The sequence below is a fragment of the Podarcis tiliguerta genome (genome assembly GCF_965153285.1).
Source record: "Podarcis tiliguerta genome assembly, chromosome: 7".
In the NCBI taxonomy this organism is placed as follows: Eukaryota; Metazoa; Chordata; class Lepidosauria; order Squamata; family Lacertidae; genus Podarcis; species Podarcis tiliguerta.
In genome coordinates, this window is record NC_139540.1 from 1,843,015 (window position 1) to 1,867,006 (window position 23,992).

Genomic DNA, 23,992 nt, shown 5'->3' on the forward strand with positions numbered 1-23,992 from the left:
CGATGCCTCTGTGCCCATTTCTCCCACGAGGACTTGTCTGACACGCCATCTCCCCACCCTGTCCCTTCTGCCTTTCGGATCTCAGATGATCACCATGGACCCCGGCTACCTCTTCTTGGGCTCACGTCTCGGCAACTCCCTCCTCCTCAAATACACAGAGAAGCTGCAGGAGACCCCCATGAGCGTTGCCAAGGACCCCGCAGAGAAGCCGGTGAGTTCACCTGGGACCTGGCCCGCCCCATTTACTTAAAAAGCAGCGTTGCATTAGAAGCTCCCCCCACTTCCCCTAATAATAATAATAATTTATTATTATAAATAATAATCTGGGCGACAGGTGGCGCTGTGGGTTAAACCACAGAACCTAGGGCTTGCTGATCAGAAGGTCGGCGGTTTGAATCCCCATGACGGGGTGAGCTCCCGTTGCTCGGTCCCTGCTCCTGCCAACCTAGCAGTTCAAAAGCACCTCAAAGTGCAAGTAGATAAATAGGTATCGCTCCGGCGGGAAGGTAAACAGCATTTCTGTGAGCTGCTCTGGTTCTCCAGAAGCGGCTTAGTCCTGCTGGCCACGTGACCCAGAAGCTGTACGCCGGCTCCCTCAGCCAATAAAGCGAGCTGAGCGCCACAACTCCAGAGTTGGTCACGACTGGACCTAATGGTCAGGGGTCTCTTTACCTTTTACCTTTACACCTGGCTGAGTTTCCCCAGCCACTCTGGGTGGCTCCCAATCAAGTATTAAAAACAATACAGTATTAAATATTGATGAGGGTGGCGCTGTGGGTAAAACCTCAGTGCCTAGGACTTGCCGATCGCATGGTCGGCGGTTCAAATCCCCGCGGCGGGGTGAGCGCCCGTCTTTTGGTCCCAGCTCCTGCCCACCTAGCAGTTTGAAAGCACGCCTAAGTGCAAGTAGATAAATAGGTACCGCTTTATAGCCGGAAGGTAAATGGCGTTTCCGTGTGCTGCGCTGGTGCTGGCTCGCCAGAGCAGCGATGTCACGCTGGCCACGTGACCTGGAAGTGTCTCCGGACAGCGCTGGCCCCCGGCCTATTAAGTGAGATGGGCACACAACCCTAGAGTTGGACACGACTGGCCCGTATGGGCAGGGGTACCTTTACCTTTTTATTAAATATTAAAAACTTCCCTAAACAGGACTGCCTTCAGATGTCTCTTAAAGATAAGATAGCTGCTTATTTCCTTCACATCTGAGGGCATTCCACAGGGTGGGTGCCACCACCGAGAAGGCCCTCTGCCTGGTTCCCTGTAACCTCACTTCTCGCAATGAGGGAACCGCCAGAAGGCCCTCGGCGCTGGATCTCAGTGTCCGGGCAGAACGATGGGGGTGGAGACGCTCCTTCGGGTATACAGGACCAAAGCCATTGCAGGACAAACCCCAGACAGCCTTCCTGTCCAGTGCTGCTTGAATCTGGCCCAGCCACAGAGAGTGTTTAGGGGGGAGGCAGAGGGTGGGGAACCCGGTACCTGAGTGGGTGTTGGTTGGAGGCAGAGCAAAGCAGCTGATTCACTGACTGCCATGAATGAATGGAGGTTTCAGTTGGAAACTCTTCACCTGTTGGCTTCAAAGGGAAGTCGGACTTGGTGAGTCCCCTGCCTTTTGTCAGCATGCAACTTCCTTCCGCCTGCAGGAGGAGCCTCCCGTCAAAAAGAAACGCGTGGAGCAGACTGCAAACTGGACAGGTAGGTGGCTCTGCCCCAGAGCCAACGAGAGGGGATGCTGGGGGATCCGCTACAAATTACCAGCTCCTGGTGTTCTGGGGAGTGGGTCATAAAAGGGGGGGGGGAAGTGTCGGGATACTGCCGGGGAGACGGGGGCATTTGGCAGGCCCCCAGGTGGCTCCAGCCACCAGCCGGCAGCCGGGCGATCTCCGGTACAGCATCAGTCAGCGACACGAGCCTCAGATACGTTTAGAGACTCGGCACCTTCTTATCAGCAGAGTGAATAAATCTTCACAGCGGAAGTGGCACACAGAGACATGTGTAAGCATTATTTACGGTCGTTTATTCAGCATAGCTCAGGAACAAAGGAAAAACATGTCTGCTTCCCTTCGTCTCCAGCAAACAGCAGGATAGCAAAAGCAATATACAAACGGAAGTTCCCAGCAAGCCTGTGCTGGAAATAAACAGGCATGTGACACACAACAGTCATGCCTGCTCCTTTTAAGGTGGAACGGAACTATATCCTAAATAGAAGTACCTAGAAAGAGCTGTTGAGTGGAGTGTGCAAGGAAAGCTATGAAGAGGAGGCACAGAGCTAATCCCAAGCCTTCTCCTACCCACATCCTAATGTGTCCTCTGCAGGGGGAAAGTCAACTCCTCAGGACGAGGTGGATGAGATCGAGGTGTATGGCAGCGAAGCCCAGTCTGGGACCCAACTTGCCACCTATTCTTTCGAGGTACCATTTAAATGTAGCTTCTGAGGACAAGATACAAACCTGCTTATGGCAGGCATGCTCTCTTTTCCTGGGGCGACGGAAGAAGGGCAAGAGAGTTGGGAAACTCGGTGCTAAAGACTCGGCTCCTCTTCCCTTCCCCGTGCCAGGCCATTCCTCTGAGCTGGCAATGGATCAAAGCACAGCTGGAATCAGAAATGCTTTGGAGTCTCCCATCCTTGCTCCTCTGCCCAGAGCTATTCCTTGAGCAGTAGGTAACCCATGTGCCTTTTCTGCTTCTCTCTCCTCCCCCAACACTGACAGGTTTGTGACAGTATCCTGAACATCGGTCCCTGTGCCAACGCCGCCATGGGGGAGCCGGCTTTCCTTTCTGAAGAGGTGTGCACTTGGCTGGTTCCTTCTCTGAGCTCTGGGTGTAGGGACAGGGCCAGGGTCCGGTGCCTGAAGAAAGAACCCTAAGACGGGTGGGGAAACTTGCTAGGTTTGGCCCTTCTGCCCTCCCAAGGGGTTCTAATGGCACGGGGGAGCTTGCAAAGGAGGAAATCAAGGACACTTGCTGTGGAGTTGCTGTGAGTGAGGCTAGCTCACCACTCTCAATCACCTAACCGTGTCTGTCTGTCTGTCTGTCTTCAGTTCCAGAACAGCCTTGAGCCCGACCTTGAAATCGTAGTGTGCTCAGGATACGGCAAGAACGGCGCCCTCTCGGTTCTCCAGGTGAGCGAGCAGGGGTGGGGTGGGAAGCGCAGGGATTGCACTGTGCGAAGGCCTGCGTCGGTGAGGAGAGTCTGGCGCAGGTCAGGTACCAGTGCTACAGCAGCAGCGGCATGCCCTAGGCTTACCAGGGCTGCCCCAGAGATCAATGGAGCAGCCTATAAACACCTAGGAACAAGTAGGTGGGTGGGGGGTAACACACAGGAGGAGGAAACCAAGCCTGATGAGGAACGGTTGAAGGAGCTGGGTATGTTTAGCCTGGAAAAGAGGAGACTGATAGGAGATTGGAGAGCCATTTTCAGGTATCTTAAGGGCTGTCACATGGAAGATGGAGAAGGCTTGTTTTCTCCTGCTCTGGAGGGCAATGGCTTCAAGGTGCGAGAAAGGAGATTCTGACGAAACATCAGGAAGAACATCAGTTCAGCTTCTGAGTCCCTTTGTGGTCTTCTCCAGACTTTGGCCTGCTACTGTGCCCAGCTGTGTTCCAGCTTTTAACAACCATTTCGGCATTTACCCCTCTGTCTTGCAGTTGTTCAGAGGGCTCTTCAAGTCTTCTGGTGTCTGACTTTTCAACTTCCTTAGTATCATATTTTCCAGCTTGGCTTATATACGATATTTCCACTTCCACTTCCAATCTTTTAGCCAATTAAGACCTGCTACTTCACACCAGACCTATTTTTCTTCATGGCTCTCCCTTCCACGCCGTGAGACAAACAGGCCCTTTGAGGTGCATACTTGGTTTACCTGCCCAGAAATTGTACAACTGCTGGGGAGCCCAGAACCCTAATTTCAGGGGGGTGCGACTGGTGCAATCGCATTGGGTGCCCACAACAATGCTGTAGAACATAGCACAAGAGGTGGGGAACGTTGAATTTTAACATTGCACCAGGCACCACTGAAACTTGGGAGCCCAAAGTCTGCCACTGCCTAATTTCTTTTATATATATACAGTGGTTCCTCGGGTTACATACGCTTCAGGTTACAGACTCCGCTAACCCAGAAATAGTGCTTCAGGTTAAGAACTTTGCTTCAGGATGAGAACAGAAATCGTTCTCCAGCGGTGCGGCGGCAGCGGGAAGCCCCATTAGCTAAAGTGGTGCTTCAGGTTAAGAACAGTTTCAGGTTAAGAACGGACCTCCAGAACGAATTAAGTACTTAACCCGAGGTACCACTGTATATATACATACACATTTCTATTAATTTTTTAATTCCAACATTCATACAACATAACTTCTCATCCTATACAATATTTTTGGACTTCTGTCAACGCCTCTGATGATTTTCCATTATTTGTCACTTATTATACATTTCTTAATTTCATATTACCTTTAATATCCTTAACTAATGATTCTCCTCATTGTCTTTTTTGCAATATTTCAAATAATTCACCTTACAAACTTCTTGCAAACCTACTAGCGTGATCTGTTCATCACAATTACTTTTCAAATAGTCCGTAAATTTACTCCAGTCTTCTGAGAATCTCTGGTCCCGCAGGTTTATCTAATTCTGCATACTCTATCAGTTTCATCCTTCATTCTTCTTTCGTCGGTAGTTCTTCTTGCTTCCATTTTTGTGCCAATAAAATTCTTGGTCCCGTCATTGCATATAAAAACAACTTACAATCCTTTCTGTTTGTATCATCTCCTACAATGCCAAGTAAAAATGCTTCTGGTTTCTTAATAAAAGCATATTTCAACATCTTTTTCATCTCATTGTATATCATTTCCCAGAAGTTTTTCACTTTTTAACATTCCCACCACATGTGATAAAATGTTCCTTATTTTTCTTTAAATTTCCAACATTTATAAATAACTTTATACATTTAAGCTAATTTCACAGGCGTAATATACCACCTATACATCATTTTATCACATTTCATTTTAAGTCATTGCATGCAATAAATTTTAATCCTTCTTTCCACAGTTTTTCCCAGTCTTTTAACTGTATGTTATATACCAAGTCTTTGGCCTGTATCATAACTGACTTTACCTCCTCATCTTTCAAATGCCATTCAAGCAGCAATTTATACATTTTAGACAAAGTTTTACATTTATTACTCAATATATCTATTTCAAATTTTGATTTCTTTTCATCAAATCCTTTTTCCTTAAAATCCTGTTTAAACATTTCATTGACTTGGCGGTAGTGCAGCCAGTCATTCACATACAGTGGTGCCCCGCAAGACGAATGCCTCGGAAGACGAAAAACTCGCAAGACGAAAGAGTTTTTCGTTTTCTGAGTTGCTTTGCAAGACGGATTTCCCTAAGGGCTTGCTTCGCAAGATGAAACGTCTTGCGCCTTTTTTTTTTAAAACCGCCAATGCATTCCTATGGGAAACCGTCAATACACATTGGTGCTTCGCAAGACGAAAAAACTCGTAGAACGAAAAAACTCGCAGAACGAATTAATTTTGTCTTGCGAGGCACCACTGTATTCTTTAACTTCTTCATAGGGTTCCATTTTGCATTTACTCCCTTCTTTTTGTATTAATTTTCCATATGTAACCCAATTCTTGCTCATATTTATCTTTTTCACACTCATTGCTTCTAATGGAGATAACCACTGCAGTGTTTTACGTTCTAATAGGTTTTTATACCTATCCCACATTTCAAATAGAGATCTTCGGAATGTATGGTTTCCAAGCCACTGCCTAATTTCTTCCTTCTCAACAGAAAAGCATCCGCCCTCAAGTGGTGACGACCTTTGAACTCCCAGGCTGCTATGACATGTGGACTGTGATCTCGCCCCAGAAGACGGAAGAGGCAGCGGTGTGTATGGCCTCTGCTTCCCAGGGGCTTAGCATGGGGCTATGAGCCACCTTCCTTTGAGGAGGAGGGTTTCCTTCCAGCCTCTCTCCCACAAAGGCAGAGGCTCTGTGCACTGTGACAGCATCCCTGGCCACCCTCTTCTCCCAACAGGAGGAAGACGCCCAGGGAGAAAACGCAGAGAAGGAGCCGGCCCCGCCAGAGCCTGCTGACGACGGGAAGCGGCACGGCTTCCTCATTCTGAGCCGGGAAGACTCCACCATGGTGAGTGCCGGCATTTTTCGTTGGGCATGGCCCCAGGTGCACTTTGGAGCTTGGCTGACTGTGCATCGGTGACTAAGGAGAAGGCAACTGGCAGCTCAAAGGGGCTGTTTTGAGGGAGATCAGACGAGTGGGCTGTGTCAAAGAGGTTGGGGGGTGTACAGATCTGCCAAGGGCTGGCAGCATGAGAAGAAAGTTGGAACTTGCTCTGCCCCCTTCACTCTGGCCCCAATAATAATAATAATTTATTATTTATACCCCGCCCATCTGGCTGGGCTTCCCCAGCCACTCTGGGCGGCTTCCAAAAAAATATTAAAATACTGTAATACGTCAAACATTAAAAGCTTCCCTAAACAGGGCTGCCTTCAGATGTCTTCTAAAAGTCTGGTAGTTGTTGTTCACTTTGACATCTGGTGGGAGGGCGTTCCACAGGGCGGGCGCCACCACCAAGAAGGCCCTCTGCCCTGTAGCTTTGCTTCTCGCAGTGAGGGAACCGCTAGAAGGCCCTCGGTGCTGGACCTCAGTGTCTGGGCAGAACGATGGGGGTGGAGATGCTCCTTCAGATATACTGGACCGAGGCTGTTTAGGGCTTTCAAGGTCAGCACCAACACTTTGAATTGTGCTCGGAATCCCAAAGGATCCACCTCCTCAGAGTATTGCGGAAGAACAATGTAAATCAACATCTGATGCTCTCCTTCTACCGGTCCACAACAGAAAGTGTCCTTTCCTACTGTATCACGGTGTGGGACGCTGGTTTGACATCAGCTGATAGGAAGTGCCTAAGGAGGGTGGTGAATACAGGACAAGATATTATGGGCTGCCCATGAATCCGCTGGATGAAATAGCGGAAGAACGTTGCCTCAGGAGAGTGAGGAAAATTCTCAGGGATAATTCACACCCTGGCCGGTGCTTTCTTGATCTCCTGCCCTCGGGCAGAAGATATAGAAGCATGATTAGTCGCACCAACAGGATAAAGAACAGCTTCTATCCGGGGACTGCTGAATGAAAAGATAACAACAGGGCAATGGACTTTCGGGTTTGGTGTGTGTGTGCGTCAGTAAACGAGGGGAATTAAGACTAAGAGAGCTGAGTGGGGGGTGCTCGTGTAATCTCACTGTGTACAAGTTGTACAAGTGACAATAAAGTATTTCATATTAATTATGAGGTGGCATGACTCCACACACACCTTGCTTTTTCCTGGGTCAATCCCTGTATGATCTTCCTCTTGGGAATACAGTGGTGCCTCGCAAGACGAAAAGAATCCGTTCTGTGAGTCTCTTCGTCTAGCGGTTTTTTCGTCTTGCAAAGCAAGCCCATTAGCGGATTAGCGCTATTAGCGGTTTAGCGGCTATTAGAGTCTTAAGGGATTAGCGGATTAGCTGCTAAAAGGCTATTAGCAGCTTAGTGCCTTAGAAAAAGGGGGTGGGGAGCGAAAAAAAACCCCCAGGAATCGCAAGACATTTTCGTCTTGCGAAGCAAGCCCATAGCAAATTCGTTTTGCGAAGCACCTCCAAAACGGAAAACCCTTTCGTCTAGCGGGTTTTCCGTCTTGCGAGGCATTCGTCTTGCGGGGCACCACTGTATTCCCTGCAAGGGCGCATGGGTGTGACTTGTTTTTTCTCTGCCTCCTCCCATCAGATCCTGCAGACAGGCCAGGAAATCATGGAGCTGGACACCAGCGGCTTTGCAACCCAGGGGCCCACTGTCTATGCCGGCAACATTGGCGAGAACCGCTACATCGTCCAGGTGTCTCCCCTGGGAATCCGCCTGCTGGAAGGAGGTGAGTACAGCTAGAGGTCTCAAGCTTGGTTTTAAAGGCAGCCGTTCCTGGAAAGAGCCCTTGGCCTAGAAACCGAGTCACTAGACAGGGGAAACGGTGGAGGTTGTTGAGAGAGACTTGAGCAGGCATACTTTTGAAAGCACCACGGATTCTGGGATGGTTGGTGTCCGGGGTGGGGGCCATTGGAGGGCGGCCTGAGCTACCGTCAGGGCTTGGTCTGCCTTTCAGCTGCCTGTGTCTCTGCCTCCCAGTGAACCAGCTGCACTTCATCCCAGTGGATCTCGGCTCGCCCATCATACACTGTGCCGTGGCCGACCCCTACGTGGTGATCATGAGCTCCGAGGGGCAGGTCACTATGTTTGTGCTGAAGAGTGACACCTACGGGGGCCGGACACACCGGCTCACCTTGCAGAAGCCGCAGCTGCATCACGTGAGTACAAGCTGCAAATAAATAAATAAATGGATTTTATTTATACCCTGCCCTCCCCAGCCAAGACCACGCTCAGGGTGGCTAACACCCGATCTAAAACAAATTGGTTGAAATACAACTTAAAAACAAGATTAAAATACAACATTAAAATGCAGCCTCATTTCAGTAGAAACTCAAATCAGAAACTTTTTGGGGATGAAAACATCTTCACCAAGGCCAACTATCCAAACTGGTCCTACGTGGGCCAGAAAAAAGCCAGGGAAGTCCCTAAATAGGAGTTCCATCACAGAAGGAGAAAGGGAAAAGGAAAGAGAGGGAGGGAGGGAATCAAATTGGCTCCAAGCCAAAGGCCAGGCGGAACAACTCTGTCTTACAGGACCTGCGGAAAGAAATCAGATCCCGCAGGGCCCTGGCCTCATGAGACAGAGCGTTCCACCAGGCTGAAGCCAGTGCTAAAAAGGCCCTGGCCCTGGTTGAGGCTAATCTGACTTTCTTAGGGCCCGGGACCTCTAGGGTGTTGCTATTTATGGACCTTAAGGTCCTCCGTAAGCGTAGAATCATACAATAGAATTGGAAGGGAGCTTGAGGGTCATCTAGTCCAACCCCCTGCGATGCAGGACTCTTTCCCACAGCCGTCCCTAGATGGGCTTGAACCACCAACCTTCTGGTTCACAGCCAGACACACTGACCCATTGCACCAGAAGGGAGTCACAATCCCTTAGAACAGCATTGTGATTATCCCAGACTCAACCCTGCAAACATTAGCTGCTTGTTATACAGAGGGCTTCGCAGTCACATCTCATCACGGAAACTCAAAATCCTGTGTCTGGTTCTGCAGCTCAACCACAGAGCATTTATTTTACTTGCAGAAGGCCCATGGTTCAATTCGTGGCATCTCCAATCTGTTTTGTTTTACAAGGAAAGGATCCTAACCCTCCTCCACCAGGGCCAGGGCCTTTTCAGTGATGGATCTGACCTGGTGGAATGCTCTGTCCCATGAGACCAGGGCCCTGCAGGATTTAACCTCCTTCCGCAGGGACTGTAAGTCAGAGCTATTCCGCCTGGATTTCAATTTGAACTTAGCCTGATCTTTTATTCCCCTTCCTTTCCTCCCTCTCTCCTTTTTATGAAGATTACCCACTCTGGGATCCCACAGCTAATTCTCCCCTGGTCTCCTCGCTGGCCCAAATAGGACTAATTTAGCCAGCTAGCCCTGGTGATCATCTAATGCTTATTGGATGGATTTCCCCCCTAAATTGATTTTTGAATTCTGAATTGATTGTTATTCACGTTTTATACTGTATTTTATGCAGTTTTTTGTCATATCAATTAAGTGTTTTAAATTTGTTGTTAGCCATCCTGAGCCCGGTTTTTTGAACTGGGAAGGGCGGGGTATAATTTTTTTTTATTACTATTATAACCCATATGGTTAACTTGCAGAGATACATTTGAAAACACTGAGCGGTGCCTGGCATGGTGAGGCTCTGTGCAGGAGCTTTTACCACCCCTTCTTCTTAGCTAGCAGGAGCAGAAGACATTGTGAAACAAACATTCACGTTTGCTCTGTTTGCGTAGCTTATTAGTGAGATCTCCAAAAGTGGATCTTCCAACAAGGCAGGTGCACAGCCTGCTTTCAGCCGAGGCTCTTGGCATAACCAGATTCTGAGTCTGCTTCCATGCTGCTCAGTTAAGAGCAGGTCATCCTGTATCTTGCTCTGAGGCAAGCTGTTGTCACCCCTCCAGCAATCAAAGGTGATTGCGCTGTGTGTATACCGGGACGTCAGCGGCATGTTCACCACTGAGAGCCATTCATCCAGCTCCCGGGACGAGCTTTCCTTGAGGACGCAGTCAGAATCTGAGGCTCCCATCCAGGACATCAGGTGGGTCTTGAGGCATGGCAAAGAACTCTGGGAAGGGGTAGGGATTTAGCCATTTTGTCTGGGAGTTTGGGTTGTAAAATATGGATTGTGAGATGGTTGTTTTGGGTTTTTAAGGCTTTTCTGCATAGGAGGTACATTGGAGGTGTAAAAGTACAAAGGGGTAGTTTGCTTAACTACTTTTGCATGGAAGGGCCGAAAGTTTGTCTTAGGAACCCAGCAATTCGGAAATAGAAACTTAATCAGTACTCGCCTGTTCCAATTGCTTAAAAGGTTGAAAGGGGGAGCGAAAATGTTGTATATGAGTCATGCTAGAAGATAACTTAGGCTGCAGTCCTAATCATACCCAGTATTGGAAGTAGGCTGGGCCACTTCATCCATATTAAAGGACTGTCTGGAAGAGACAGCAAGAGGAAAATAAAGATATCCACTTGGTTGCGGTGGTTCACTTAACACAGTGGTTCTCAAACTTGTAGGACCAGTGGGTAAGTATGATGGGAGTTGTAGTCCAACAGCAGCTGGAGGCCCAAGTTTGAGAAATACCGACTTAACAGGAAGTAGGGATTGGATTGGCTGGTTTGTTTGTCAGCCTCTCTCAGGGTGCAAGCTACAGCCTGCACTGTCACACCCGTTCTTTCAGGGCAGGTGCGCTCAGTGAGGAGGTGGGAGGATTCAAAGTACCGTATTTTTTGCTCTATAAGACACACTTTTCCCCTCCTAAAAAGTAAGGGGAAATGTGTGTGCATCTTATGGAGCGAATGCAGATGGGAGGCTGTGCTCAGCGCTCCCTTTAAAGAGCCGCACACACACTCTGCGCGCTCTTTAAAGGAAGTGCGGCTCTTGGGGGAGCCTTAGCCGTGCGCAGCCTCTCCCGGGCGGGGGATGACAGCTCCTCTTGCCCAGGAGAGGCTGCTCACGGCTATCCCATAAGCCAGAACAGCCAGCGGGATCGCTGCACTGTGATCCCGCTTGCTGTCCTGGCTTCTGGGATTCAGAATATTTTTTTTCTTGTTTTCCTCTTCCAAAAACTAGGTGCGTCATATGTTCTGATGCGTCTTATAGAGCGAAAAATACGGTACCTTGTGTAGATCCTGAGTAAAGGATCAGATACCTACTTGTGAGGACAGTAGCAGGAGAAATTCTCAGCCGGCCCTCATTTTCTTTGGCCCTCAGTGTTGTTCAACCCTGTAGTGATTCCCCATCTGGGACTTCATTTAAGCTTTGGGCCCATGTGCTGCCTACAAAAGTTTTGAGACCTGTAATCTTGCTGTGAGTGGGCCTGTTCTTGGATCCAGCTTTGCAACAGCTGCCCAGGTGTCTTAAACGTAACTGCCTTCCTCCTCCTCTCTTCTCCCATGTACAGCAACACAATAGACGATGAGGAAGAAATGCTGTACGGCGAATCTGGCACCTTGTTCAGCCCCACCAAGGAGGAGCCGCGCCGCTGCAGCCTGCCCTTGGCCGACAAGGATCCTCACCAGTACAAGGCAGAGCCCACTCACTGGTGTGTGCTGGTCCGGGAGAACGGTGCCATGGAGGTGAGGCCCACGCAGTGCCCGGGGCAGCGGGAGCGAGCCAGTCTCAGCCGGGTCCCTCTTGGCCCCTGCTACTTTCTCCCTCTTTCTCTCTCATGTAGATCTACCAGCTGCCTGAATGGCGCCTGGTCTTCCTGGTGAAGAATTTCCCCATGGGGCAGAGGGTGCTGGTGGACAGTTCCTTTGGGCAGCCTGCCAGCCAGGGTGAGGCCAAGAAGGAGGAGGTGGTCCGTCAGACCGAGATGCCGCTGGTCAAGGAGGTGCTGCTGGTGGCCCTGGGAAATCGGCAGAGCCGGCCGTACCTGCTGGTGAGCTCCGGGGGGGGGGGGGTCCTCTGTGTGTAGAGTTATCTGTGTCTCCCGTCTGCTTGGATCTGAAGCACGTAGACATTTTGATACACATGCAAAGCAGGAAACCCAGTAAATCAAGACACCAGCCCTTCTACAAGTTTGGCCCCCTGGTTTCATGTGATGGTGATGCTGGGGCAAATGGTTTCTACGCAATAAGTACCGTATTTTTTGCTCTATTAGACACACCTGAGCATAAGACACACCTAGTTTTTAGGGGAGGAAAATAAGAAAGCAACGCAAAAGGAGGCTTTGCGGGGCTCTCCCTGAAGCCAGGAGAGCAAGTGGGATCGGTACGCACCAATCCCTCTTGCCCTCCTGGCTTCAGCGAAAGCAGGCCTCCTGGCTTTGCCCCCACCTCCCGCAAGAGCCGTGCGCTCTTTAAAGGGAGTGCTGCTCTTGGGGGCTTTTGCGGGAGGTGGGGGGAAGGGACAGAGCTGCGTGCTCTGTCCCTTCCCCCACCTCCTGCAAAAGCCAGGGATAGCCCTGTGAAGCCTCCGCAGGGCAGCTGGGAGCCTTCATCTCGCTGCCCTGCAGAGGCTTCGCACGGCTAAGCCAGAAGCTAGAACAGCTCCCTCTCACTGTTCTGGCTTCTGGGATAGCCGTGCAGCCTGCATTCGCTCCGTAAGACGCACACACATTTCCCCTTACTTTTTAGGAGGGGAAGAGTGCGTCTTATAGAGCGAAAAATACGGTAGGTGCAATTGCTTTTTGTCTGGTGCTCGACGAGGGAGGGAGAGAGCCAATTTCTTGGGAATGCCTGGCCTCTTCCCTGATCATGTTACAGGGTGTTTCCTGTTCCCCACCCCTTGAGTCTTCGACACACATGTGGCTATCTCCCACTTGGCATGTTGAGGGATAATGGGATTGATGCCCACATTCTCCACCGGCAATCATACTCGGGGAAACTATAAGCCAATGGCCCTCTGGATGTATCATCTTTGACCATGCTGGCAGCTGAGGTTTGTGGGAGCTGGAATCCAGCAACACCTGGAGAGCTCCTGAGACCCTTTGCCCTGAGTTGTCACTCACTCACTGCGTCTGCTCACTCCCTGCTCTTGTGGGAGGAATTGAGGGAGACATCCACTGATGCGCCATCCTCCCCACCTCACCTGGGGCTCAGGGCTTTCATACTGAGGAGGACCTATCAGCATCCCTGCAGGGCTGAGCATCTAATTCATAGTGCTTACCTTGCCCTGTCCTGGAAGCTGCTTGGTTGGTTGAGACTCACATTACTGGTGCCTGAGCCTACAGTGGGGATAATTGGAAGTGCTGGTTTAAACCTTTAAAGCCCGAACTGGGATGCTGTTGCCTAAAAGACTGCCTTTGTGGGTGTGAGGTTATCCAGCGTTCAGCATCATCATCTCAGGTTCAGCTCTGGTCTCCCTGTAGTGAGTAGCAGGAGTGGGGCCTTCTCTGCAACAGCACCTTGATTGTGGGGGGAAATCACAAGAGTGCGTGCTGTCTGGCTTTTACAAATTCTTTTCCCTAAGGGGAGAGTTAATACCATAGGAGAGCTGCTGTAATCAAGGTTTGTGATGAAGGATCCAGGAGCTTAGAGGACCATGAGGGCTACAAGGCGGGGTCATGGCAAGGCCTTGGCACTGTGGTTCTTTTTGCCCCAACAATGAGCTGTGTCCCCATGGCCTGAGAGTGCTCAATCTGTTGATGCAGTGAGCCAAGGCACAGGGTGAGGCTCACTTTATTTCTCCACCCTGTTGACAGGTCCACGTGGACCAAGAGCTGCTTATCTACGAAGCTTTTAACCACGGCTCTCAGCTGGGCCAGACCAACCTCAAAGTGCGGTTCAAGAAGGTAAGAGCCGCTCTGCCTTCTCCCCAGGCCACTGGAGCGCTGCTGTCTCCCTTGCAGGCTTCCCCACTGATCTCCTTCTGCCCTTTGACGCCCTTTCCCTTCCAATCAGGTTCCCCATAACATTAACTTCCGGGAAAAGAAGCCCAGGCCGTCGAAGAAGAAGCCGGACGGCGCGGGTGGAGAGGAATCGGGGGCTGCCAGGGGGCGGGTTGCCCGATTCCGCTACTTTGAGGATATCTATGGATACTCCGGGGTGAGTCTCGCGGAGGAGTCATCCTTGGGAGATTCTCAGGAGAAGCGTTTCTCTTTGGGGAGTTGGGCAAGGGCGTTCTCTTCCGGAGGCTTTGCGGAACCTCTGCCTGCCAGAGCAGGCATTGCTGGCCTGGCGCAGGAGAAGGCTGTGCTCACGTGCAGCCCTGGGTCCTGATTGTGTTTGCATTTCTTTCCAGGTGTTCATTTGTGGCCCCTCCCCACACTGGCTGCTGGTAACGTCTCGGGGGGCTCTACGCCTGCACCCCATGACCATAGACGGCCCCATCGAGTCCTTTGCCCCCTTCCACAACGTCAACTGCCCCAAGGGCTTCCTCTACTTCAACCGGCAGGTAGGTCTGGCTTGGCGACAGACGCTCGGGTGGGATGCCTGCCTTATTTCTTTCGTTTGCCTTCTGCCTGCTATGTTTGAGGCAGCTCACTCTGCACCTGAGCTGCTGCTGCAGAGAGAAGCAGATCTGTCTGCAGGTGAGAACGAGGCCTTGCCTGTGTCCTCTGCTACAGGGGGAGCTGCGCATCAGCGTCTTGCCTGCCTACCTTTCCTACGACGCACCATGGCCCGTCCGGAAGATCCCACTACGCTGCACCGCACATTACGTATCCTACCACGTGGAGTCCAAGGTAGGGCTGTGTGGAGCGGGACCTTCAGCAGGGCCTTATCGGTGGTGGGGAAGTGGAGTCCTCCACTGTCACAACAAGGCCTTCTGCTCAACTCACACACCCCCCCCAAATGCCTTAATGAATCTGCTCCCTCCGGCAGGTCTACGCGGTGGCCACCAGCATCAACAACCATTGCACCAGGATCCCCCGCATGACGGGCGAGGAGAAGGAATTTGAGACCATCGAGCGAGGTGGGTGGCTCGCAGCTGTTGGAAAACGGCGCCTCCTCTCTGCGGAGGAGAGGTCTTTGACTTAAAGAGTCGGCCCCTTGTGCTGGGCAAGTCTTGAGGTTGGGCTGCGAGATGGAGGGAGACAGGCCCTGGACTCCTCTCTCTTCCACCACAAAGGGCCACCCAACCCCTTGGTTTGCCCTCCAGAACATTCTTGCTTTCTCTGGCTGGTGGTCGCTCTCCAGGGTCTCAAGGTGGGGAAATAATAATAATAATAATAATAATAATAATTAATAATAATAATAATAATAATAATAATAATAATTTATTATTTATACTCTGCCCATCTGTCTGGGTTTCCCCAGCCACTCTGGGCAGCTTCCAACAAAACACTAAAATACAGTAATGCATGAAACATTAAAAGCTTCCCTAAACAGGGCTGCCTTCAGATGTCTTCTAAAAGTCTAGTTGTTGTTCTCTTTGACCTCTGCTGGGAGGGCATTCCACAGGGCGGGTGCCACCACCAAGAAGGCCCTCTGCCTGGTTCCCTGTAACTTGGCTTCTCACAGTGAGGGAACCGCTAGAAGGCCCTCGGAGCTGGACCTCAGTGTCCAGGCTGGGTGATGGGGGTGGAGACGCTCCTTCAGATATACTGGACGGAGGCCATTTAGGGCTTTCAAGGTCAGCACCAACACTTTGAGCACTTTGTGCTCGGAAACATACTGGTCTTCCACATCCCCTGGTTCCTGATATTTAACCGGAGATGCTTGGGCAGCCAAAGCAGGCGTGCGCTCTCTGTGATGAGCCATGGCCCCTTGTGCCCCCCTTCTCCGCCCAGCTGGGTCTGATGGTGATGCCAGCTGCATACCTATTTCTCCCTTTGTCTCTCTCTCTGATCCCCACCTCCAGATGATCGCTACATGCACCCGCTGCAGGAGGCCTTTTCCATACAGCTGATCTCTCCGGTCAGCTGGGAGACGATTCCAAACACCAGGTGAGGAGGGTGCTCAGCCCTTGGGCTTGTGGCAGCAGGAGCCCAAGAAAGCTCCTTCCCAGGCAGCGGCAGGTGGGGAAGATCTGGTGCCTGGTTGGGTTCCAGGTGTGGAATATCAGGAGAGCCTGGTGGTTGCTGCTGCATCAAAGCAAAGGACCACCTGGTCCAGCATCCATTTGCCTTCAAGGGCCATTCAGATGCGTCCTGGAAGCAAAGCTGGAAAGCTTTAGTTCAGTGGTCCCCAAGGTTTTTGGGCCTCTGCCCACTTAGTCCCCCAGTGTTCCCTACCCTACAAAAAGCACTATTCAGAACAGCAGCTTGCATAACCCACTAAGGAAGAGCAAAAAACAATGGCCCCAGCTAAGGGCGCTTCATTCAGTCTTGGGGAAGGGGAAGAGGCTGCCTTTCTCTTGGTGCAGAGGCTACACTCACTCTATGCGGGGCTGCCCTTGAGACTGACCCAGAAACTCCAGCGGGTGCAGAATGCCACAGCAAGACTCCTTACGGGGTCCTCACTGCAGGATCCCATTCGCCCAGTGCTATACCAGCTGCACAGGCTCCCGGTGGAGTACAGGATCAGGTTCAAGGTGCTGGTTTTGACCTTTAAAGGCCTATACCTACGGGACCGCCTCTCCTGGTATGTCCCACGGAGGACCTTACGGTCTTCAAACAAAACCACCTTGGAGGTCCCGGGTCACAGGAAGGTTAGGCTGGCCTCAACCAGACCCAGGGCTTTTTCAGCCATGGCTCCGATCTGGTGGAACGCTCTGTCACAAGAGTCTAGGGCCCTGATGGACTTGACATCTTTCCACAGGGCCTGCGAGATGGAGCTGTTCCACCAGGCCTTTGGCCAAGGCACAGCCTGACCCCTTCCTTTGGCAATCCTCACAGAACTCTAGCCCAATGGTTGCCATTAATTTGATTCTGAATTGATTTTAAAATGAATTGATTTTAGAATGTTGTGTTACTTTTATTGTTGTTAGCCGCTCTGAGCCCGGCTCCGGCTGGGGAGGGCGGGATATAAATAAAATATTATTATTATTATTATTGGGGCACCCAGAAGGCAGCTTGGCCTGGCTCCTCCTCCAACCTCTCCTGCCCTTTTTCAATCTGCAGGATCGACCTGGAGGAGTGGGAGCACGTGACCTGCATGAAGACGGTGTCTCTCAAGAGTGAGGAGACCGTTTCGGGCCTGAAGGGCTACATCGCTGTGGGGACCTGCCTCATGCAGGGCGAGGAGGTGACCTGCAGGGGCCGGGTGAGTCGGACAACGCTGGGCGCTTGAACCAGAGGCAACACGGCTGGGGGCTTCTTCTGCACAGTTCCACCCATCCTTCTCCCACATCTCCTGCCTCTTGCCTTCACAGGCCTAGTCCTTGGTCCAGATTTCCCCAGTTTGGACACGTTGGACTCATTCATCCATCTGGCGAAAAGCATGTTTTGCTGGCAGCCTCTCCCAATTTGGGATGAGTGGTGGCATCAGGATCAAAGGAACACAGTCACAGAACTGTAGAGTTGGAAGGGACCCTGAGGGTCATCTAGTCCAACCCCCTGCAATGCAGGAATCTCAGCTAAAGCATCCATGACAGATGGACATCCAACCTCTGCTTAAAAACCTCAGAGGAAGGAGAGTCCACAACCTCCCGAGGGAGACCGTTACATTATCAGACGGCTCTTACCATCAGAAAGATCTTCCTGGTGTTTAGTGGGAATCTTTTTTGTAACTTGAGTCCATTGGTTCAAGTCTTACCCTCCAGAGCAGGAGAAAACAAGCTTGCTCCCTCCTGCATGTGACAGCCCTTTAGATATTTGAAGATGGCTCTCATATCCCCTCACTCCTCTTTTCCAGGTTAAATATACCCACGTCCTTCAACCGTTCCTCTTACGGCTTTGCTTCTAGAGCCTTGATCATCCTAGTTGCCCTCCTATGCACACGTTCCAGCTGGTCAATATACTTCTTAAATTGTGGTGCCCGGAACACGGGACTCCAGGTGGGGTCTGACCAAGGCAGAATAGAGCAGGGCTATGACTTCCCTTCATCTGTTGGTGCAGCTTAGAATAGCATTAGCTTTTTTGCTGCATCACACTACAGACTTATGAACTGGGGCTAGAAAACTCTGTTTGTACCTCCAGGGTTTTCCATTGTGCTCTGAAGAGGGTCTTGTATGTGTTCTGGGTTCTGCAGCGGATGCATGGAGAAGGGAGGCAAAGACCTGAAGGCTCAAAAACAGAATAGGCAAAGTTCTGCTCTGTGCCAGCTAATTGAAAAAGTAAATTATAGTAATAATCCACTCACTCAGTGTGCCACCATATGACGCTGGAATCATTTACCTGGTGCGATGGCACCTTATACTGATGAGCACAGTTGCAGTTTTGCAGTTCTCATTTAGTATTTTGTTTATTGCAAGAAGTCCCCGGTCTCCCAGCTTGCAACAGAGGAAGGGGGTGTTTTTAGTTTAGCAATGCAAAGCCCAACTGCCCTGGTTATGTAGGATGACTCTCCCTCCCTGGCTCCCCTGCCCTCAGATCTTGATCATGGACATCATCGAAGTGGTTCCAGAGCCTGGGCAGCCCCTGACCAAGAACAAATTCAAGGTGCTGTACGAGAAGGAGCAGAAGGGGCCTGTTACCGCTCTCTGCCACTGCAACGGCTACCTGGTCTCAGCCATTGGCCAGAAGGTGAGCAGGGCCTGGAAGAGGCGGGTAGGATGCCGCTCTCGGGGGCTTATTCAGTGTAGAATGTGGATTTGTTGCTCCTAAACGCTCCACAGCCATCCTTGGGGTGGAACCTTCTGTCGCCCTTTCAGTGTAGGTTATTCTGACTTACGTAGGCGGTTATGAGTATGCCGTCAGGGAGCTGCAATTATTCCTGTTGAGTTAATTCATAATATTGTGTTTGTGTGCATGATGTTGGCGCATGAAGTTGGGAAGTTACGGAAGGTAGTTTGAGCACCTCAAGTTGAAACAGGATAGTAACCCCCAGGCTGCAAGGCGATGGTTCTGTGATGTGGACTCGTTATAGAATGTAGACTTGGGGGTGTCTGGAAAGGAGACCTCTTCTTCCATTACTTCTTTTAGGTAAAAGCTTTTTGTGCCGCTTTTCAGAGAGTTTTCCAGGGTGCGCTTTACAGTATGACGATAAAGCGCAAATCAAAAGGGGTGGTTAGAGTTCAGAAGTGCCCTGCAGGGCTGGCAAGGTGATGTTTCTCTGGTTTAGAAAAGGAATTGCTGAAAGACATCAGCAACATGGTACAATGGAAAGATGGGGAGAAGAACCAACCCAGACCCTGTGACCATCATCTTGTGTTTTTGTCTGCTACTGTGTTGTGCATTTTTGAGTTTTTATATTTCAAACTGCCCTGTGATCCTCGGATGAAGGGCGGTAAAGAAATTAAGTAAGCAAATAAATGGGACGTGAGAGATGAGGAGGGGAGAAGGGCTTTCCTGTTCCCTTGCCCCCTGCCTGGGCTGAGCCCTGGTCTCTCTCCCTGCTGCAGATCTTCCTATGGAGCTTGAAGGACAATGACCTGACGGGCATGGCCTTCATTGACACGCAGCTCTATATACACCAGATGATCAGCGTCAAGAACTTCATCCTGGCAGCTGACCTCATGAAGAGCATCTCCCTGCTCCGCTACCAGGAGGAGAGCAAGACTCTCTCCCTCGTCAGCCGGGTATGGGGCGTGGACCCTTTTCTAGAGGGTTGGCAGGGTGTGGGGCAGAGCAGAATGGGCCTGTCTGAGCCCTGCCCCACCTGACTTCTCCTTCTCTCTCGCCTCCAGGACGCCAAACCCCTGGAGGTTTACAGCGTGGACTTCATGGTGGACAACGCTCAGCTGGGATTTCTCGGTGAGCAGCCTGAGCGTGGCATTGGGGGAGCCCCTTCAGGAGGGTTCAGTCCAGCAGCCTTGGCTCTGCCCCAGGATGCTGGCCTTGGGGGCTGGGGAAGACTCAGACCCATGTCCAGGCTTTACAAGGTGGTGGCCCATCTGCGTTTTGAACAATGCAAACCCTTTCCCCTGCATTTGGAACAAGCCAAAATACAGAATTGTAGAATTGGAAGGGTCTCTTTAGTCCAGTTCTCTGCAATGCAGCCAAAATGACCACCCAATCTCTGTTTAAAAGCCCCCAAGCAAGGGGCAGCTGTGTTTCTGGCACGGCCAGGCTACATCATTGATCTGTTTTACTCTATTTTGCAGTGTCTGACAGGGACCGGAACCTCCTTGTTTACATGTATCTGCCAGAAGGTGAGATCAAAGTTTGTCTTTTGTTCTGGGGAGATTGGATCTGCCCCTCTTCCTGTTTCCCATCAATCAGGTGACTCCTAGTCTCGGGGAACAAGAATATTGGCGCTTCCTGTTGGCAAGGAGGGCTGTGGCTTTTGGAAAGAGATGTTTGGGCCGGGTGGGCTTTCTCTGGATCACCGGCTCAAGCCCCTACGTTGTCCCACATACCGCATGGCCTCTGAGCCGCCTTCAACAGTCTGGTACCCTCCAGCCACCCCTCCGCTGGGGCTGATGGGAGTTGTAGTTCAGCAGCACCCAGAGGGCGAAGGCTCATTGTCTCCCTCCTTCCCTCCCACCCACCTCTTTGCTTTTGTCTCCAGCAAAGGAAAGCTTTGGGGGGATGCGCCTCCTCCGCAGGGCCGATTTCCACGTGGGAGCCCACGTCAACGCCTTCTGGAGGACCCCGTGCCGCGGGGCCATGGAGGGGCCCACCAAGAAATCCATTGCATGGGAGAACAAGCACATCACCTGGTTTGGTAAGGGGGCCTCTGCAGGAGACACCCGGGGAGTCATCTTGGCCAGAGTCGAAGGTTTAGAATTTCAAATTCTAAGATTTTAAAATCTGGGAAGGTTTTGTTGTAAAATCCAGTATTCTATTTTTGAGTGTTGGCGGCTGAATATAAATAAGGAAAGGACTTTACATTTGTGTGAAGACAGCTCAATTTTATGCCTTGGGAATGAGTTTGAAATTACCTACCCTTGTGACATTTTGAGTTTCCCATTCAAGAGCTTGCTGACACAATTGCACTTAATGCCAAGCCATGGTTTCTTCAGCAAGGCACAAGTCATCTCACGGACAAACAAAGCAGCCATGGTTTATTTCTCCAGAGCTTGGTTTCCTCCCCCAGCTGTTCTCTCCATGTTCCTCTGTAGCTCAGCAAGCAACTGGGCTGGGCTGGGCTGTCCGAATGACGGTTTAAGCAAAAGCAATGCTGTGGGCTTCAGAAATAATGCCAACCAGGAGTTACAACAAGCCAAGGTTGAGAAGCCAGAGACGGTCAATCATGGCCTCACATGGTGGTTTGTTGCCGGAACAGAAACTATGGTTAGCCTCCTGGGCTGGGGTGTTCTAACAAACCACAGTTTGGTGTTACGTGCAAACCATGGTGTACTTATGTGAGTGGGGAAATCCAGGTGGCTAAACGTGTTCATGCTCTCGGAGCCAAAGGCACCCGCTTGAGCCTTGACTCTGAAGGGGGTGTGTGGTGTTTCTTCCCCCCTCCAGCCACGCTTGATGGAGGGATTGGGCTGCTGCTGCCCATGCAAGAAAAGACCTACCGGCGCCTGCTGATGCTGCAGAACGCCCTGACCACGATGCTGCCCCACCATGCCGGCCTCAACCCGCGTGCCTTCAGGTAGCTTGTTCCTGGGGCCCTGCCTCTTCAAGTCCCTCTACCCCTGCTTGACCCCCCCCTGTGTGCCCCTTGAGGAGGAGCACTGTTGGAGGGGAGGAAAGAGCCACCCACAGTCTCATTTATGTGCCTGTGTTTGGTGGGAGGGGAGCCGGGCTCTGCAATCCCCTTCTGCACATACTGCTATCTTCAGAGCGCCATGGGCCACTATGCCATCTGCGTCTTCCACACCATTTCCTGCAGGCAGGATCTGCCCGTGGGAGGGCTGGTGGCCTCGCAGGGAGAGACTGTTTCAGAGCCGATGGGTGACTTGGTTGGGGAGCAGAAGACCTTGTCTGTCCACATGTGGGATAAGCAGGCTGGCTGCCAAGTTCACCCCTGGGTTATGGGTCACACATAAGATCAGATTAGCAGACATCTGAAAGCAGCCCTGTTTAGGGAAGTTTTTCATATTTAATGCTGTATTGTTTTTAACGCTCAATTGGAAGCCTCCCAGAGTGGCTGGGGAAACTCAGCCAGATGGGCAGGGTAGAAATAATAATTCATTATTATTATTATTATTATTATTACTGGATGTTAAAGGCAGGGGTCGGCAAGGTTTACCTCGCCTGGGCTGGTTCACTCCAGCGGAGATCCCTCTGTGGGCTGGATTGTGGCGCCTGCGCAGAAGCGAGTCTCCGCACTGCGCTGGTTTAGTGCAGCGCCCGGGGACTTGCCGAGCAGGCGGCTTGGTTTGGGGGCAGCTCATGGGGCGGTTAAATGACCCCTATGGGCCGCTTGTGGCCCATGGGCCTTAGGTTGCTGACCCCTGGTTAAAGGATTACAAAGCCCATCGCCATTCCTGATTGGTGGGCATGCTGCGTGCTGGAGCTGGAGCCCAGCAGAATGAGGCAGGGACCCCAGCGCTCCTCTCACGTTCCTCCTGCCCCTCCCTAGGATGCTGCACATGGACCGGCGCATCTTGCAGAACGCCGTGCGCAACGTCTTGGACGGGGAGCTGCTCAACCGCTACCTTTACCTGAGCACCATGGAGCGCAGCGAGCTGGCCAAGAAAATCGGCACCACACCGGACATTGTGAGTGGGGCGGGGGCGAAGAGCCAGGAGCTGCTTCCGGCTCCAGAGCAGGCAAGGTGCGCATTGTGTGCCTGCTGCGCTGTGAGAAAGCCGGCCTCTGTCTCAAGGGGTTTTCTGCGGTGTTCCTTGCAAAACTGCTTGGGTGGCGTTTCAACCCAAGTGGCCTTGAGAGCAGCCTTTGGGAGGGAGGGATCCTTTAGTTCTTATCAGGAGCATAAATCACTTGTGCCGAGCTGGATTTGTAGCAGTTATTATTGTAATACTTGGGCTTCTTCCACTCCCAGGTGGCTCTTGTCGCCTGTCAGGGTTGGCTAAGGCAGTGGTTCCCAATTAGCTAATGACAGAGGACCCCATCTTTTGCAAAAGTTAAGCCACAGACCCCCTACTTTTGAATATTCTGATAACTCTATGGTAGTTGCCTGTGCAAAGCCAAACAGCAGCAGGGTGGGGGCTCTGTGAAACTGCTCTACTGCGCAGTTTCTACTCCCCTTGATCAAGCAGTTAACGGAGCCCCCAGCTTGCTGCTGGCTTGTGCGAGCCGGCGATGGTGGGGGGGCTCCGTTAAAGTGCTCCTCCCCCCAGCTGTAGGGAGCCCCAATGCTTCTCCTGCTCATATGCAAACCAGAGAAGCATTGGGCTCCTTCAGCTGGGGGGCAGGCTGCCTTCTGAGGCACTGGAGCTGTTCAGCTGGGGAACGGGAGGCCTCTTCCACACCCCAGCTGAGCAGTTCTGCAAAGGATCAATACTCCTCGGCTCGCCATTTAGCCTGAGAGGCATCCGGATCCGCTCCCTGTGTCGGGCTGGGCCTTGGAAGAAGAAGCCGAGACAAATTCCAGTCATTGTGATATATCACCATATAATGGTATTCAGCTGCTGATAGATCACAGTGTTGAAAACAAAGAATCGCCCAGCTCTAACACTAAACTAAACTAAATAATCAGAGGGTGGGCTGTTCTGCTTATTCTAGTGGCAATTTGCTTACCTGTTTGCCCTGTTGGACTTCCAAGATGAACCACGAACCCCCAAACCTATCAGGCAAGATTCACTGAAAACCCAATTCCAAGCAGTGGGAGACTCCTCAAAACCTGATAGTTGTTGAAAGCAATTAGAAGTTCTTTTCAGTTAAAAAGTAAGGAACAAGGAACAAGGGGAAGGGATCCCTTACATTAAAATTATTAATAATAATAATAATAATAATAATAATGTGGACCCTGCCCATGGAGCAACCCATTTGCATTCTCTCTCTCTCTCTCCCC

General features: G+C 51.2%; 1 protein-coding gene across 3 annotated transcripts in view; it reads left to right on the forward strand.

Moving 5' to 3' along the window:
• Positions 1 to 23,992, forward strand: part of CPSF1 (cleavage and polyadenylation specific factor 1) — a 40,214-nt gene that overhangs the window by 15,638 nt on the left and 584 nt on the right. For all 3 annotated transcript variants that reach the window (XM_083448998.1, XM_083448999.1, XM_083449000.1), the window contains exons 12-37: positions 86 to 211; positions 1,644 to 1,695; positions 2,317 to 2,411; positions 2,712 to 2,786; positions 3,042 to 3,122; positions 5,792 to 5,887; positions 6,038 to 6,148; positions 7,784 to 7,925; positions 8,177 to 8,355; positions 10,099 to 10,235; positions 11,596 to 11,770; positions 11,869 to 12,075; positions 13,840 to 13,929; positions 14,039 to 14,182; positions 14,379 to 14,531; positions 14,704 to 14,820; positions 14,960 to 15,050; positions 15,939 to 16,023; positions 17,140 to 17,281; positions 18,550 to 18,702; positions 19,521 to 19,697; positions 19,806 to 19,872; positions 20,223 to 20,270; positions 20,630 to 20,785; positions 21,535 to 21,664; positions 22,598 to 22,736. In XM_083448998.1, the coding sequence (XP_083305124.1) occupies positions 86 to 211; positions 1,644 to 1,695; positions 2,317 to 2,411; positions 2,712 to 2,786; positions 3,042 to 3,122; positions 5,792 to 5,887; positions 6,038 to 6,148; positions 7,784 to 7,925; positions 8,177 to 8,355; positions 10,099 to 10,235; positions 11,596 to 11,770; positions 11,869 to 12,075; positions 13,840 to 13,929; positions 14,039 to 14,182; positions 14,379 to 14,531; positions 14,704 to 14,820; positions 14,960 to 15,050; positions 15,939 to 16,023; positions 17,140 to 17,281; positions 18,550 to 18,702; positions 19,521 to 19,697; positions 19,806 to 19,872; positions 20,223 to 20,270; positions 20,630 to 20,785; positions 21,535 to 21,664; positions 22,598 to 22,736 (3,168 nt within the window). The remainder of the gene's footprint in view (positions 1 to 85; positions 212 to 1,643; positions 1,696 to 2,316; positions 2,412 to 2,711; positions 2,787 to 3,041; positions 3,123 to 5,791; positions 5,888 to 6,037; positions 6,149 to 7,783; positions 7,926 to 8,176; positions 8,356 to 10,098; positions 10,236 to 11,595; positions 11,771 to 11,868; positions 12,076 to 13,839; positions 13,930 to 14,038; positions 14,183 to 14,378; positions 14,532 to 14,703; positions 14,821 to 14,959; positions 15,051 to 15,938; positions 16,024 to 17,139; positions 17,282 to 18,549; positions 18,703 to 19,520; positions 19,698 to 19,805; positions 19,873 to 20,222; positions 20,271 to 20,629; positions 20,786 to 21,534; positions 21,665 to 22,597; positions 22,737 to 23,992) is intronic.